Genomic DNA, 14,849 nt, shown 5'->3' with positions numbered 1-14,849 from the left:
CAAGCTCTCCATCCTCTGTAGACCGTGGACCCCACACAGGTGCCTCATGGTCTCAAACACAGTGCCAAGCAAGATGCCCTATGGGCACAAGCAGTCAAGTACTCGCAGGTGAGGGGAAGCTGAAGTCCAGCTTGGCTGAGGTTGAAGAGAGGCAGGCTGGGTGTTGGAGCAGGCTTTTTTGCGGGGGTCAGGGGGGGATACTATGTATTAGGAGATATGGGAGGACCTGCTGGCATTTGGGATGGCAGGATAAGGCAGCATGCCAGGGTCCTGAGGGGGCTGCTTCTGCATCTCCAGCCCAGAGAAGGTGCAGAGATTGGGAGACTGGGCAGGGCTGCTGAAAATCTTGTTTTGCCTGGGAAAGCTTTACTTTGAGGGGCCCTTAAAAGTGACTCCTGATGTGATCTGCCGGTTTGGTCAGGGCAGCAGCACGGCCTGTGAGCTGGAGTGCTCTGGACACCCACCAAGGCAGTGCCAGGGGCAGCCCCCATGCCTAGCTGCTGCTTTGGATGCCCACAGATGTCCCCAAGAGCAGTGCTCACCAGCTCGCTCTGGCTGAGCAAAAGCAGGGGAGTTGTCACAGCCCCATGTGACTGGGCACGGGACCTGCTCACACGTGGAAGTACCCACCAGCTCACCTCCGAGGCTGAGCGCGAGCAGGGAGCTGCACACTTTGTTCACCTTTGCATCCTACTGATGCCACATGGTCAAACCCTCTCCAGAGAACGTTTGCCACATCTCTGTGATTCCTCCTTCCCCAAGCATGACTAAACGCTGTGAAATTTTGAGCCCCCTGGTATGGGGTAGCTGAGTCCTCCAGTGCAGGTGGGAAGTGTCAAGCTGAGGATGCTGCCGAGCCGTGGGGTCCCTGCTGCTCAGGGTGCTTGCTGCCTCTCTGGGACAAGTTAAGGATGTTGAAATGTTGTAGTCTACAAAGGTTGACTGTTGGGGGGGCTGGCCACATCAGTGCATTGGAATTCATGGCATTTTCAGGCGCTCTTGTCTGGGAGGAACAGGTGTCATTTTGCTGGGATCTGGACACTTCTGCTGCTCTGCTGTTCATGAGTGGCTCCTTCAGCATCCTGGGTGACCCCTCATGGACACTGCTGACCAAATCTGCTGATGGGACCTAGTCCATATGAGCTAGTGGGCAAGCTGACCATGCAGTGATGGAGCTGTGCTCTCCACTGCCATGATCAGGACAGAGAAAGCTTTTGGCGTGATAAGCTCGCTGGTGTCTTTCTCACAGCACCTATGTGTGTTTCACTGGAGAGAAACAACCAGGAAAAAAGAATAATTGACTCTGCTTGTACTGCCAAAGCAGCCACAAGGTGCGGGGGCTTTAGCTGCGCTGGAGAGAGGGTTTGGGACATGATGGTGAGGGTGATAGTCTGCCAGCAGACCAAAAAGTTTTTTGTCCATAAGCATGTCATGCTGTCTTTTAAGAGAGCTCCTGACAGCCTTGCATCGGTCACTGATGAAGAAGATTCTACTGCTGTGTGATGTGGGGATGCAGGCAGCTGCCACAGCAGCCAGTGCCTCTCTGGCCACAGTGGTGCTTCTGGGTGGCTGCACCCAACAGAGTCCTTCTGGAAACAGCCCCACAGGAGGTGACGGGGGTCCTTAAAGCAGCTGTGGTCGTCATGCTTTGCAGTGCTGAGGTTTCTGCTTGGAGGCAGCTTTTGGATTATTTGAGGTGCATGTGTACCTTTGCTGGAGCTGTGGTTCCCCCAGCATGGCAGCAGTCCTCTGGGAAATGCAGGCATGTCCGTACCTGGAGGTGACCTGCACCTTAATCACAGAGAACATGAATTAGGTGGCTAGGCAAGCGTGCAGCTCCTCTGCACGATTTGACTGACCTGCTCCTTGCATCTCAAAGGGCTGCAAGACATAGAAATGGCAGTTTTTAAGACTGGCTTATGATTCTATCTGCACCAAACATCTAGAGCAAAATCCTGTGCTGGAAACAGGAGTTTCTGTGCGTGGGTCTGCACATGGTGCCCTTGGTCGTGGCTGGGATCTTACCCTGCAGCACGTTGGTGGAAGGGTGGAAGGGTTGTAACGCAACAAGAAGCAGAGCTGCTGGGAGACGGGTCAATATTTGATTAAGAAAACTGCTGGCAAATTCTTTAATGATGTGTTTCCTGAGTGCTAAGCCTTGACTTGGGATAAACTCAAGCCTAAGACATGGAAGGCACAGAAAAGTATCTTTCCTTGTGAATTTGTGGGCTGCGTTGCTGTGGGTCGCTGCTCTGTGCCCACGTGGGTGATGAGGAGGCAGATTGTGCCTGTGGGGCTGGGATGGAGTGGCTTGCACCTCACTGGCGCTGGGGAGGAGGGCAGTTTTCTTGCAACCCTTTGTCCTTCCAGCATCCTGAATCCTTGTCTGACCTCTCTTGTTCCTGTGTGTTTTGATGAAGCTGGTGCCGGAGTTGGGGTTTTTCCTTCTTTTTCTCAATACTGGAATCATTGACCAGAAGTTTGTGCTGATTGGCATCAAAAAATTACCAAGATTCCTCTGCCCGGGGCTGTTTTGCCCTTGTGCTTCTTCATTCCTCAAGTTGCCCTTGGCCATGGCAGCAGTGCTGGAAGGATGCTCCTGGGGGTTCCTGGGTTGGGGGGCTGGCCAGGCACTCCAAGTGCTGAGATGTCATGCTGTCTTCCAGGTCCTCCCCTGCTGCCTGCACTGCTGACCCCCAGCCCTCTGCCCCACGGGATCCCCAACCTGCCCCTGCTGCTTCTCCAACGGTGAGTTGTAGTTTGGGGTTTCCATCCTTTCTGGTTTGTTTTGGCTATTTGGATTTTGGGGGTGGGGGTGGGGTGGTGTTTGTTTTTTGTTGGGTTTTTTTGTTGTTGTTGTTCCCTCTCTATCTTTTGAGAGTCCATGGGGAAGGGTGTTATGATTGTGACAGTTAGTGGGATTTAAACTCTGTTTTGCTTGTGTAGGCTCAGTGGAGAGTAGTGAAGTTCCTCAGGATCCATCCTAGGACCTGTCCTGCTTGCAGGTGACACCAGCTGGGGATGCAGCCACTACCTTGGAGGACATGGCTGCCATTCAGAGCAACATATAGGGTATTGCAGGGAAAAACCCCATTCATTCTGAGGACAGCTGGTTGCTGAGAGAGGTTATATAGTCTCCACCCTTGGAAGTTTCAAGCCCCAAAGGGATAAAGCCTTGGCCAACCTGCTCTGACCTTAGCACTGACATTGCTGTGAGCAGCAGGCGGGACTGAAGGCTGACCTCAGGGGGTCCCATGGGCTCCCCTCCCTCCGGTGGGCTCCTTCCCATGGCAGCAGCGTCAGCCCCTCCTCGCTGGGGACAAGCACGGTGGTTGCTGACTCACTGGGAAGAGGAAGGGTTCCCCTTAAAACACACAGGCTGCCCTGGCTCGTCAAGAGCAGTACCAAGTCCAGGCAATGAGCGGTGCCTGCAGCTCACCCACCCTGCTGCCCAAAGAATATTTTGGGCAATGGAGAGGTTTTTCTGCCCTCTGGCACTCAGCTTATTAATGGCTCAGGCTGCCCGATTGATTTTATTGATGGCTAATGCATGCCCCAGTTAACTTATTGGGAGCAGCAGCAAAAATAAAGCAATAAAAATAACCCGGCGCCCATGTCACTGAAACGTGCTGGATTATTTCCATTGACGTTTGATTTCTGGAGGAAGCCGGCCCCTGGCTCGTGCTCCCCGCTGTGGGGGCAGTTCCCACAGCCAGACTGCTGGGCTGTGGTCACCTGGGGGGTCTTGCTGGGGCTGTGTCCTGGGAATCCCTTCCTCCACAGCCCAACTCTTTGCGTGGCTTCCCTTGGTTGATGAGTGATGGGGCAGGACCTGCCCAAACCTACTCCGAATGTAGAGAAAAATACAGGCAGGGCTTTGCTGCCTGACCCATAAACAACCTGGAGGTGACACTTCCAAGCATTTTGTTGCCCCCAACGCAAACCATGTTTTATTTCTCTCTGAAATTCACTTTTCCTTGATGGTAAGCAGCTGTTGGGTGGTGTCCTTCTTCTGTGCTGTGCCTAACCTCTGCCATGTCCTGCTCTGCAGGCTCGTGCCACGGGCTGCCGGTTTCCACCCCGCGCTCAGCATGCCCTTTTCTGCTGCAACCGGACCCTTCGAGGAATCGCTCTGGAGCTTGAGGCCAGGCTGCAGGGTAAGGTAAGGCGAGCTCCGTCCCTTTCCAGATCCTGGGAGGGTCTTTGCAGCTGCACCGAGGTCTCCCTTAGGCTATAAAACGCCTGCAGGGATGACGTGGTTGGGGTCTGCAGGGAGACGTGCTGCTGCGCCGCAGGGACCCGGCTCTGCATGAGGGGCAATGATGTGGCATGGGCAAAAGAGGGAAGGGGGTTTTACTCCCTGCACTGTGAAGTCCTACTAATAGGGCTTGCATGAGAGGTATGTTTTGCTGCTGCAAAGGGGCCGCTGTGGTCGTGCATCCGTGCAGGTCTCCTGTCCTGCTGCCTCTGCCCTCGTTGCACTCAGCTGCCTGCTTTCCACCACATTGGTCACAGGGGTCCATTAAAACCAGCTAAAGAGCTAAGCTGGGAAGTGCATAGATGGGGTCATTTTCATCGACCACTCTGCTTTTGTTACTAAAATAGATCTGCTTTGGCCTGGGGCCATTGTGTTGTCCCAGGCATTGACTATTGCAAATGGGCGATGGGGCAACATTTTCCATTAGTGAAGAGAAGGACACATGTCTCTGAGAGAGAAGATAGCTCCATAAAGCAGAAATGTTGTAGCAACAGACAAATCCACCTCTTTTCTCTCCCTTTCCTTTTAAAAGTGTCACAAATCCCTGTTTTTTCTGCACGTAAACCCCTGTGAGAGACTGGCCAGAGCAACACCTGCAACAAGATGGTGTTTTGGATAATGGGATGGAGGTTTCTCAGAGGAGCTGCAGGTCACCCAGTAAGGTGCAGCAAGGGTAGAACTTGCCCGAAAACCTGTGAGGAGGCTTGTCCATGGTCACTGGCAGCGTGGTGGGTTCTGGTTATTGCTGCTGCTTGAGCATGCATCGTCTGAGGTCTCTGTCATCACCATCTGTGGCTCTTGTGTGCTGTGGGCAGCCTATTACAAACACATCCATCCGTAGAGGGGTGTCTGAGGGGGGGTGGAGGGCACCTTTGTCTTCCATGCTGGTAGCCCGGAGGCCACAAGCTGAAGGAAGGATGCACTTGGGAGTGCATCCCTGGAGGGTGCTGCCTCTTCCCCACTTGCTGGCATCTCCCTGAGCACGGTAGGGCTTGGAGAAGGGGTCTGCATTGCCAACCCCAGGGACACTGGGACATGTCCTTTCTGGGGGAGCTGAGTATCCTGCCTGGGACCAAGTCCCCAAACTGTCCTCCCACAAGCGCTCATAACCCCAATCTGTCCAGCAAGTGCATTTTATTCTCTGGCTTTAGTGAAGACACTTTTCTGCAGTAAGTGGTTATTAAAGCATCATTTGAATGAACATCACAACATCCCACAGCTCCCACTTCCCTCCAGGAAGGTCACCGGCCTATTTTTTCTGCCCTCCCACGCTCCCTGTCCAACATCCCATCCCTTCTCCCAGGCCTGTGCCCCGACCCCTCTCCCACACCAGCAGGCAGGAGAGGAGCCTGGTGCCCGGCTCTGTGCAAGCCAGCAGCTTCTGGCTCAAAATGCAAAGCAAGGCGTGATTTTCATTTTAAACGCTAAGCCCTCTTCAAGACTGTGTCTTGGGCCTCTTGCCCCATGGGATTTCGTCCTTTATCTCAGAGCTGATGCTATGCGTGTACTACCATGACTGTTTTATAGAAAAACTACAGGTGCGAGGGACACCTGGAAGAGGACTCTGGTTTTGGAGACCACTTGGCAGCGGGAACCTTCTGCTGCTCCATCTCACATCCAGGCAATGTGACGAGTGGTTGCTGCTGGTGCTGGGGGCCGGAGATGCTGTGGGGTTAGCAAGGTGCTCGGGTGGGAAGTGTCCATGCAGGCAAGGGGAAAAGGCTGTGACACAAGGCTGGTGGGGTGGGGGTTGGAGGGTGGGGGGGACAGGGATGTGCCCGCCAGTGGCAAACGATTTCCCAGTTTGACCCTTCTGCTTAATCTGAACTTGAAGGTGAACGAGCAAAGCTAGCAGCATCGATCTGGGATGCGGCTGATGAGTGCCGTGCCCTGCGGAGAACTCGGCCCCCAGCATCAGGTCCCTTTCTCACCATTTTTTTCCTGCCTCCCCTTCACGCCTTTCCAAAGCGATCAGTCAGAGTGCAGCACCCCAGGCCGCCGACCTTGCTGGGGGCCAGGGGGACGCCATATAGGTGCCTGCAGAAAGCTGCCCTGCTGTCTGATGGGCTTCTCCCAGCCGCGGCTGCCTCTCCGCTGCCGGTAAGCCTGGTGTCTGCCTGCCATCAGCTTGGGGGTGTGGGGAGGCACATGCTAAAGGCAAAGGCGTTGGACTGATGAAGCCCATGCTGTGTGCCGGGAGGCATGTTTCTTGCAGGTAATGAAGTTGTCTGCCGAGCTGCACGCTGATTCTCCTGACGGAGGGGGTCTGATGTCTTAACAAGCAGCGATGTGTTGGTGGTGTTTAATTCGGACCCAGCTTGCAGGTCAAAACGTAACTTGAAGCACCTCCGCGCTGCTCTTAAGTCTTTAGATAAAATGCCATATGATCCGGGAAATTGTATTTCTTTGACCCGTCAGGAAAACAAAACCTGAATGTAGGTGGAAAACCTAGAACTTGCCTTGGCTAATACGCAGAAAGCTTGATTTTAGGCAAAGAAAGATGATGCGCCTTCCCTCAACATCTTCCGTGCTTTAGCCACAGATTTTCCGCAGCTGAAAATAACAAACCATTTTAATCTAAGTATTGCTTGTTCTGATCTTTTAATCCAGCTTGCTTTCTATCAACAGAGCGGCCTAAAATTATTTCTCCGCCTGCCTCTCTATTATATAATTATTCAGAAGATTACTCGGGAGCCAGATTTAGCCGGGCATCGCTGGGGAAGGATGAGGGGGCTGCAAACAGGGTGCTGCGGGGCTGGAAGGTGTGGGGGGGTCTTCTCTCCCTTCGCACACCGGCCATGGCAACATGCAGGAGGGGAAGGCAGTGAGCTGAGCGCTTTTGGCTGTGTCCGTAGTTTGCGTTTGAGTATGGCAAGTTTCTCCCTCGCCTTGTATTTGTTGGAATAAAATGCTCCATTGTTTGGCTGGTGGCTGGAGAAGCCTGACCCTCTGAGCTAGGGAGGGTTTCAGGTGAAACCCCGCACTTCTCGGCACCATTTAGGGCGTTTTATGGCTGTATTTCTGTCTTTGGTAGCAGCGTGGTGAGACGGTCCGACCTCAGGTAGGACCTGGAAATAGGGACTGTGCTCCTGATGCTTCCCGTCCCTGTGCAGAGCCGTATGCGGGGGAACAGCCGCAAGAAGAAGCCGGTAGCTGGGCTGCGTGCTGGGTCAGGATGTGGTGGTGATGCCGAGAAGGCAAGGAGGTGGCCAGAGCTGTGCTTTTTCACCAAATCCCAAGCTCAGCTGGTTCTTTGAGGAGCCTTAGGTGTTACCCTTCGATAAGAAGGGCTGGAGCCCTTGGATGGTAGGATGGCTGGGGACAGCTGCTCTGCAGAAGTAACAGCGCTGAAATTCGAGGGCAGATGCCAGAGGCAGATTCACCTGGGGCTTTCCTTTGGCAGGGGTGATGAGCAGGAGTGTTGCTGGCATGAGATGTTGCAGCCAAGGGACTTGTTGGGTGGAGACTCAGGCTGCCAGAAAAATGCAGCTTCTGAGTGGCATGACCGATGTGCTTGAGCTTTGACAGGAAAAATAGGAGGATGTCTTGGCCTCCAGAAATTCCTTTTCCCTTCTCCAGAGTGTCCTGACACTGATGGGCTGGTACCTGCGGGTTACCAAGGGAAGGCCAGGGGCTGCTTGGCCCCGGGGGCTGTGGCTGGCTGGGATTTGGTGGCTTAGAGCTGCTGTCCCCTGGGAAATACAGGGCTGGGGGCAACGAAGGACCCCCAGTGCCAAAGTCAGATGCTGGGAGCTGTGGCTTGGCTTGCCTTGCTCCACAGGGCCTCAGGGAGCATTTTGGGGCAGAACATCCCCAGAGCTGTGCTGCATTTTAGGTTTAGTGAGTGCCTGTGGTGGGACACTTTGGAATGCCCTTTGAGCCTGGTGTGGCCATGGGGTGGTGGGAGCAGGCGATGCCCACCCGGAGCATGCCACGCTCCCTCTGTACTTGGTCCTTCTTCCAAGAAAGCTGTTTCAGCAGACCCTCTGCCCCCAAAGCAGGAGAGCGGTCATCTCCCGGAGCAGTTGGTTGGTGCAACCACCGTGCATTAGCCAGGAGGGCAGCAGGGGAGGGGATCCGCCTGGGAGGGGTCAGGAGCAATGTGGGGGGATAAGATAAAATCTTGTTTTGGTGATGGAGCAGCTGTAACACATTCCCTTCCTCTGAGGCTCAGGGAGCCAGCTGAGCTCTGGGGTCTGCAGTCAGGGCTTCAGGCTGGTCCTTCCTGCCGCTGCTGCTGCTGCTACTGCCTCTGAGATGAGGGTTTAGCACAGCCCATCGCCAGCAGCCAAACGTGCCTTGCTGTATGCCCTCCTCTTTCTCCCAGAGGCTTCATCCCTGGAGTGGGTGGGCAGGCACCGCTCTGCTGATACCCTGGGAAAGCATCCCCAAATTTCCCCCAGCACACAGGCAGCACCCCGCTGCTTGTCTCATTCCCGAGCTCCTTTCTCCTTCATGTTGAAAGCGTTGGCTGGTTCGCCCTCATCGCCTTGAGGCAACCCGATTTGCTCAGTGGCCTTTAAAAAAATAAAATTAAAAAAACAAAAAATCAAAGCCCACTGAAATAACAAGAACATCAGCAGTGGGTGCATCCCCCTTTCCAGCAGACCGAGGGATTTGGGAGAAAATAGGTCACGTGCTCTTCATACCGTGCCACGTGGTGGACCTCCCAGGGCCAATGAGGTTCAGAGCCCTCTGCGCTGTACGGCAAAAAAAAAAATCACTGGGATTTTTTTTCCCCCGTAGCATTTTTCATCCTTTCCAAACGTGCAAAGACTGGCCATCTGTCTGGACCCCCCTCACGCCAAATCGGCACTAAAGCGGCTCTTTGGGGAAGGTAAGAAGATTTAAAAGATTGTGTTGGTGGAAGACCACCTGCCGCGTGCAACTTTTCCTACCGATGAAAATCAGGGAAGAATCATGAAATGGGTCGGGTTTGGGGCTCCAGTGTGGGTTAGAAGAGCTCTGAACGCTTAAGAGCCATCTTAAGTGAATCTCTTGTAGAGGAAATCTAAGTCTGTGTGGCAGGGAGGTGGGATTATGGGGAGAAATAGGTGCGCGAGCAAGGGGGTTAGCTTAACTTAACGGCTGCTCTTCACGTCTCTCCTGATATTGGCAAAATATTTGTGCAAAATCATTTTGCAAGATACTTGTGCAAAATTTTTTTGCAAAAATATTTGTGCAAATTTGTCTTGCAAAATTGTCGTTCTCTGTTGGAGCATGTGCGTTATTTTAACAAAATTCAGTTTTAACTCTGTTTTGCGGCAGATGCCAAAGGCTGTATTCCTGGGTAGGGGAGCGTCCATCTCTGTGTTAACCAGAATATTCAGCCATTCCTAATTTGCGTGATTTACAGTACAAGCTTTGGACAGTGTCGCTTATGTATGCGCTGGGGTGGGAATAGCACAAATCAAATTGCCTTAAAGAAATTGATACCAAAATAACATTGATGTTAATCACATCTTAGTCTGGCAACGTCATGAAACCCCCAACCCTGGTTGATTTAATTTTTACCTTTTGGTTCTATTTCCATTATTTGTTTTTCCCTTGTGCCGGGGAAATTTGATCTGGAGAGAGGAATACATTTTATTATGAGGCTCGCTTTGTTTTCTTTTCAGTTTGCCTTCAGATACCCATTTTACTCAGGGTGGCTAAATTCTTTCTGATACTGTCACATTTCTGTTGCATTTTCTTTGGTTACACCATTGCTGTATAGGTGGAAAAGCGAACTATGAGTCGAAAAGGTTATATAGGACTTAAATGCTCTTAAAATCAATCCCAAAATATCATCTCCTTATTATAAAGGGAAAATGTTCTTGGACATATTTTTCTTGTAATTCTGAGTTTTCTGGGACAATGTAATTTTAATGTGAACCGTATTAGAAAATCTTATTTTATTAGTTGGCAGTCACGTCCGGCTTAAAAATAAACAAGAAACGGTGGATCAAGGGCATTGTGTTTAAGTTTCCATAAAATGATTGACCTTTGTTTTGACAGATGCAAAGGCAGATGCTAGCCTGCATTTTGACCAAAATGACAGAAACCAAACCCTGAAAACCAGCAGTTTTTCCTAATATCTGGCGTTTTGCTTTTAATACAGAATTCCAAAATAATTCAGTAATTTTTCTGAAGCTCTTAATCTCAGACTTTCCCCCTCTTTTATGCATTAATTTGTATAAAAAAAATTATTATTTTTGGATACAAAAGCAGATTTGAAATTCTTTCTTCCTTAGAAATAACTGTAAAAAATGTTCTTTTAATCTTGCTGAATTAAGAGGACATTTCCTTCTGAAGAAAACCAATCATTTTGGGGTGGGGAAAAAAGGGTACTCATCAAGACCAAGGGGAAAAAAATGCACATATTTAAGGGGGTTTAACATTATTTTAATGCCTTCAAAATGTGTTAGAGAAGCTGGGGATTTTAGTGCATAGGATGTGAAAATACAAATGCGGTCAGAATTGGTGGCCCAGGTTGTGCAGAGCAGACCGAGCAAACCACCTCTGCAGTGGCCAGCACCGATTTGAGGTGGAAGCGGAGGGGACCGGGGCACCTGCACGGGGAGATGCTCACCACCTTGCAGGATGCTCTTCTGGGTAGTGACCAACGATGCTTTTACCCTCCCTGGTCTGGTGGTCCCAGGACCACTTTTCTCAGGCAATGATTATTTTTTCCCTCCAAGTCAGACACCCGCTTGGAAAATGGACGTTTGCTGTGCAGCAAGCAGAGCGGGCACCTTGCCGGCGGCACGCTGAGGGCCAACGTGGCTCCTTGCAGCAGGGGCTTCATGCCCGGCACATGGGGATGAGCTCGGTCCTGCTGGCAGCAGAGCGCTTGCAGCCCCGGATCCAATGTGTAGCAAAGCGATGTGTCTGCTTTTGGTGAAGCAGAGGATGCTTTCCCAGCCTTAGGACATGCTGCACAGGATGGCACCTTTGGCACTGAACCCCCATTCCTGCAGTGTGAGGGTGGGTGGCAGCGTGCCTGGCTTGCGTTTTCCAGACCTCTGCAGCTTCTTTTTGGCCAGCTGAGATGGAAAGTGAATTTCCCGCAGTGCACTTTTTTCAGCCCCTCACCGAAGGCATCCATCCTGGTACATGCAGTTGTGTACACAAGTGTATCTGGTTTAACTTCTTTATTTCACTCAGGCTTTGCTAAATGAACTGGTAGCAGGCGGTGGGTGCCAGCACAGGGCACCCCGCTGATGCCAGACCTCCTCCAGGGAGGCACTGTCATCCGGAGCTGCCAGGGTACCACTGGTGGCACAGGCAGGTCAAGGCATTGGTGGCACATCTCGCCCAGGATTTTGGCAGAGACCCACAGCCTTGCAGGGATGGGACCCTTGCAGCTAGGGCCAGCTTTGGGGACAGGGTTGCTCGTGGCCCCTTCCCCAGCAGCCCTGATTCCCAGCTGAGCAAATTCACCCATTCCCTGACCAGTGCAGCGTTTAGACCCGAGGTTACAGAGGACCTACCACGGGGAGAAGGAGAGAGGAGAAGGCGGCTCTCCTTGATTTTAATCGGGGTTGAGGTTTAGCTGAAGTGAAAACAGATCGGGAGTGACAGTTTTGGAGCCTGCTGTCAGGGTCTGAGTGCGGCGTGGCAGCGATCCACCCCCGGCCGCCGAGGACCGCCATCGTCCTCCTTGCTGGCCAAACCCGGGGAGAGCTTCTGCTGCTGAGCATGGGATGGGGGCCGTGCAGCCCAACTCCGCCGCTGGCGTGGCCACTGGGCAGCTTGTCACACGCTATCCCCGCAGCCTTCTTCCTCAAGGTGCTTTTAGCTGGGGGCAGCATCAGGCAGGACATGGCCTTGTGGTGGCCACTGAGCGTGGACTCACCCCCCACCTTCTCCAGCCCCATGCAAATGGATGCTTGGAAAAAGAAGGATGGGGTTTGTGCTGCATTCTGACCAATTTGGTTGCTTCTCCAGGGCGGGGAGAGACCCCAAGGGTCTCCTTTCCTGTGTCTCCCATTAGTGTCCCATTCCAAAGAGCATCTATGGCCAGGGTGAGAGTCACAGGTTTAGGTTTGTGGCAGAATGGCACAGGCACAGGATCCAGCCCTGAGCCTGGAGGAGCTGGGATTTATGGGCCCAGGCTGGTTGTGGCCCCCCCCATCGGTCTCACCTGGTCCCCACGCGTTTTGTGTGGAGGGGATCGGCAGAACAATGCTGTACTCAGTCTGTCCCTTATGTCCCCAGCATGGTGGGGGTAATGGGGGTAACCTACCTGTTCCCACATCCCTGGATCAGGAGGGGCTAGGACCTGCCCCAGGTGCTTTGAGGATTTTGGTGGCATTCATGAGAGCAGCTCCAACCGCCCCATCTTTCATCCTGTGCAGCACGATGTTGGGCTGCCACCTACTTCTAAAAAAAACCCCCAAATCATCAGCTAAATCAGCTGGTTTTTGTAGACACTGGGCATGGTCAAAACAGCAGGTACCTTGCCCATCTTGACCTGGCACCTCCTGTTTGTCCCCATGTGCTCTGGGTCGGTCTGTCCGTCTGTCCACCGGCACGTGGGCAGACGCCTCCAGTGCAGCCCATGCCTTGCGAACCTCATCCCTGTTTCCACGGATTAGAGAGAGAGAAATGGAGATGGGATGAGATGAGGCAGTAGATTGCTTCGCTCTTGGGATGAAGGGATTTGTTGACTGCCCCCAGATCAGTAGATTGAAAATGGAGGGAAATTATTGGGATGATGCTGCCTGCAGGATTAAAGCCAGGGCAGCCAGCAGGCTCTGGAGGAGGGGAATGAAGGGGGTCATGGATGGTGGGGCCATGGCGTGCCTGCTGCTTTAAGTTGTGGGGAGATGCTCCTGGTTGCATCCTCATCTGTTTCAGAGGATGCACTGGATGTGGATGCCGCCTGGCCCCAGCTCTCCAGGATGCCTGAAAGGATGTGCAGCATGATGGGCCGAGGTGGAGAGAGACGTGAGGGCACAGGAGGCCATGTCCCTGGTGGCTGGATCAAGCAAAATGGTGGTGGTGGTGTTTGGTGCCCACTCTGTAGGTGTTGTGGCCATGCATGTATCCGTGCAGCAGCAGTTAACAGCATGGGCAACAGTCCTGTGCTGGTTAGGTCCATCCAGCAATTTTAGGTGAGGACTGAGTTACCCCCTGAAGTTATGGTTAAGGCTGTGCAGTCTCTGGCATGGCGGTGGGATAAGCGTGCCCATTGCTTTCTGCTTTTCCAAGGCCCCCGAGGTGGTCTCCTCTCAGCTGCACCTCCCCAGCCCCCCACCCCCACTTAAAAGGATGCCAGGAGTGTGGTGCCTGAAGCTCTTTGCAGAGCTGTGCCCTCTCATCTCCCTGCTGCTGGAGGACAAGCCGCTTGTTCTCCAAGTTCCACAAAGCTCCCCGTGGTCTCTCCTTTATGAGCAGCCAGCATGGACCTATGGCCACGAGCATGTTTTGGGGTGTCCTTTGGCCTTCCCCTGAAAAATGGCATGTAAAAACTGACACATAGGGGACTTCTATCTGATTGTCTCACTCCTCGATCTCCGGAGGGGTGTTTCCAGTGCTGGCTGTGCTGGCATCCTTTGGGCAAGACATGGGTCCTTCGGAGAGCTGATGCACAGCCCTGGCAGAGCATCCCTGGGGCATCTGTCAAGGTATCTCCCGGTGCAAGGCGGCATCTCCTGGCTCCTGTACCTCTGGTTGGGGGGAAAAAAGGCTAATTTGGATGCATCCCTGAAGCGTGACTGTCCCTGGGCATAGCTCAGTGTCAAGGTTATAAATAGGGCAGTTGTCCAACAGAGGTGAGATTTATTTGCAAATATGCAAATGTTTGTAAGATTTAAACAACCGTAACTGGCAGAATGACATTGTCACCAACAGCACATGACAGAAGCTCTTTTCCAGGGTCTGACCTGGATCTTCACTGCAGTCTAAGCCCCACACTCAAGACCGTTGGCCTGTCTCCCACCCCCTCCCTGTCCTGCAGAGCCTTGGTTCCTCCAGCTGTGTTTGCTGTCCCCAGGGAGCTGGGGTTTCTCTGCTGGCTGGATCTCCTGTGAAGACCCACCTCATCATTCTTGGTTTCCTTCTGCAGATCCTGCAAGTTGAATTGTTGCTCCCAGCCGTTTTCAGGTGGATGGGGAGCTCTGCCTGTTTCTGTGCACTTAATTGCACACTGCCAACCTCAGTACTTTGCCTTGCTGAACTGCATCTTATTGTCTCCCCTTTGCCAAGCTCACTTTGGCTTCTCGCTCTGCTCTCCAAGAGCTTCCCCCACCAGGATTGTCACCTGGCCTCATTACTGCTGCCACTGTACTACCAGTTAGGACATTTACCTGCTGTGTGAAGGCTCATCCCAGGGGGTGTTGATTGCTGGTGCTTTACAGAAGTGCTGGATGAGCTGCCCCGGCACCCTTCACATCACATGAGTGTCTCCATTCTCCAGCAGCTCCGTCCAGCCGCCCTCTGCGGCATGGTTCATGGTGGTTCCCGAGACCTGCACGTTCAGGACTGCTGACATGGAGCACGGTGCTGAAGTAGTCATCTTCCCGATCTCCACAGTGCAAGGCGGTGCTGTTTCAGCTAATTCATGAAAGCTTTGGGATTTTTTTCCTGTCACTCGGATGCTGCAGCA

General features: G+C 52.8%; 1 protein-coding gene across 32 annotated transcripts in view; it reads left to right on the top strand.

The window, feature by feature from the left end:
* PCBP3 (poly(rC) binding protein 3) overlaps window positions 1–14,849 on the top strand; it is a 67,878-nt gene that overhangs the window by 11,540 nt on the left and 41,489 nt on the right. For 26 of the 32 annotated variants that reach the window (XM_056348430.1, XM_056348427.1, XM_056348428.1 and 23 more), the window contains 2 exons: window positions 2,667–2,748; window positions 4,052–4,157. In XM_056348430.1, the coding sequence (XP_056204405.1) occupies window positions 4,092–4,157 (66 nt within the window). In that variant the 5' untranslated portion in view covers window positions 2,667–2,748; window positions 4,052–4,091. Of the gene's footprint in view, window positions 1–2,666; window positions 2,749–4,051; window positions 4,163–6,232; window positions 6,359–8,961; window positions 9,096–14,849 lie in introns of those variants that run through there. The other 6 variants (XM_056348437.1, XM_056348432.1, XM_056348435.1 and 3 more) reach the window with 4 other exon arrangements.

This window comes from Falco biarmicus, chromosome 8 (genome assembly GCF_023638135.1).
Source record: "Falco biarmicus isolate bFalBia1 chromosome 8, bFalBia1.pri, whole genome shotgun sequence".
NCBI lineage: Eukaryota > Metazoa > Chordata > Aves > Falconiformes > Falconidae > Falco > Falco biarmicus.
Note: the sequence above shows the minus strand (reverse complement) of the source record. Positions and strands in the feature narration are given on the sequence as shown.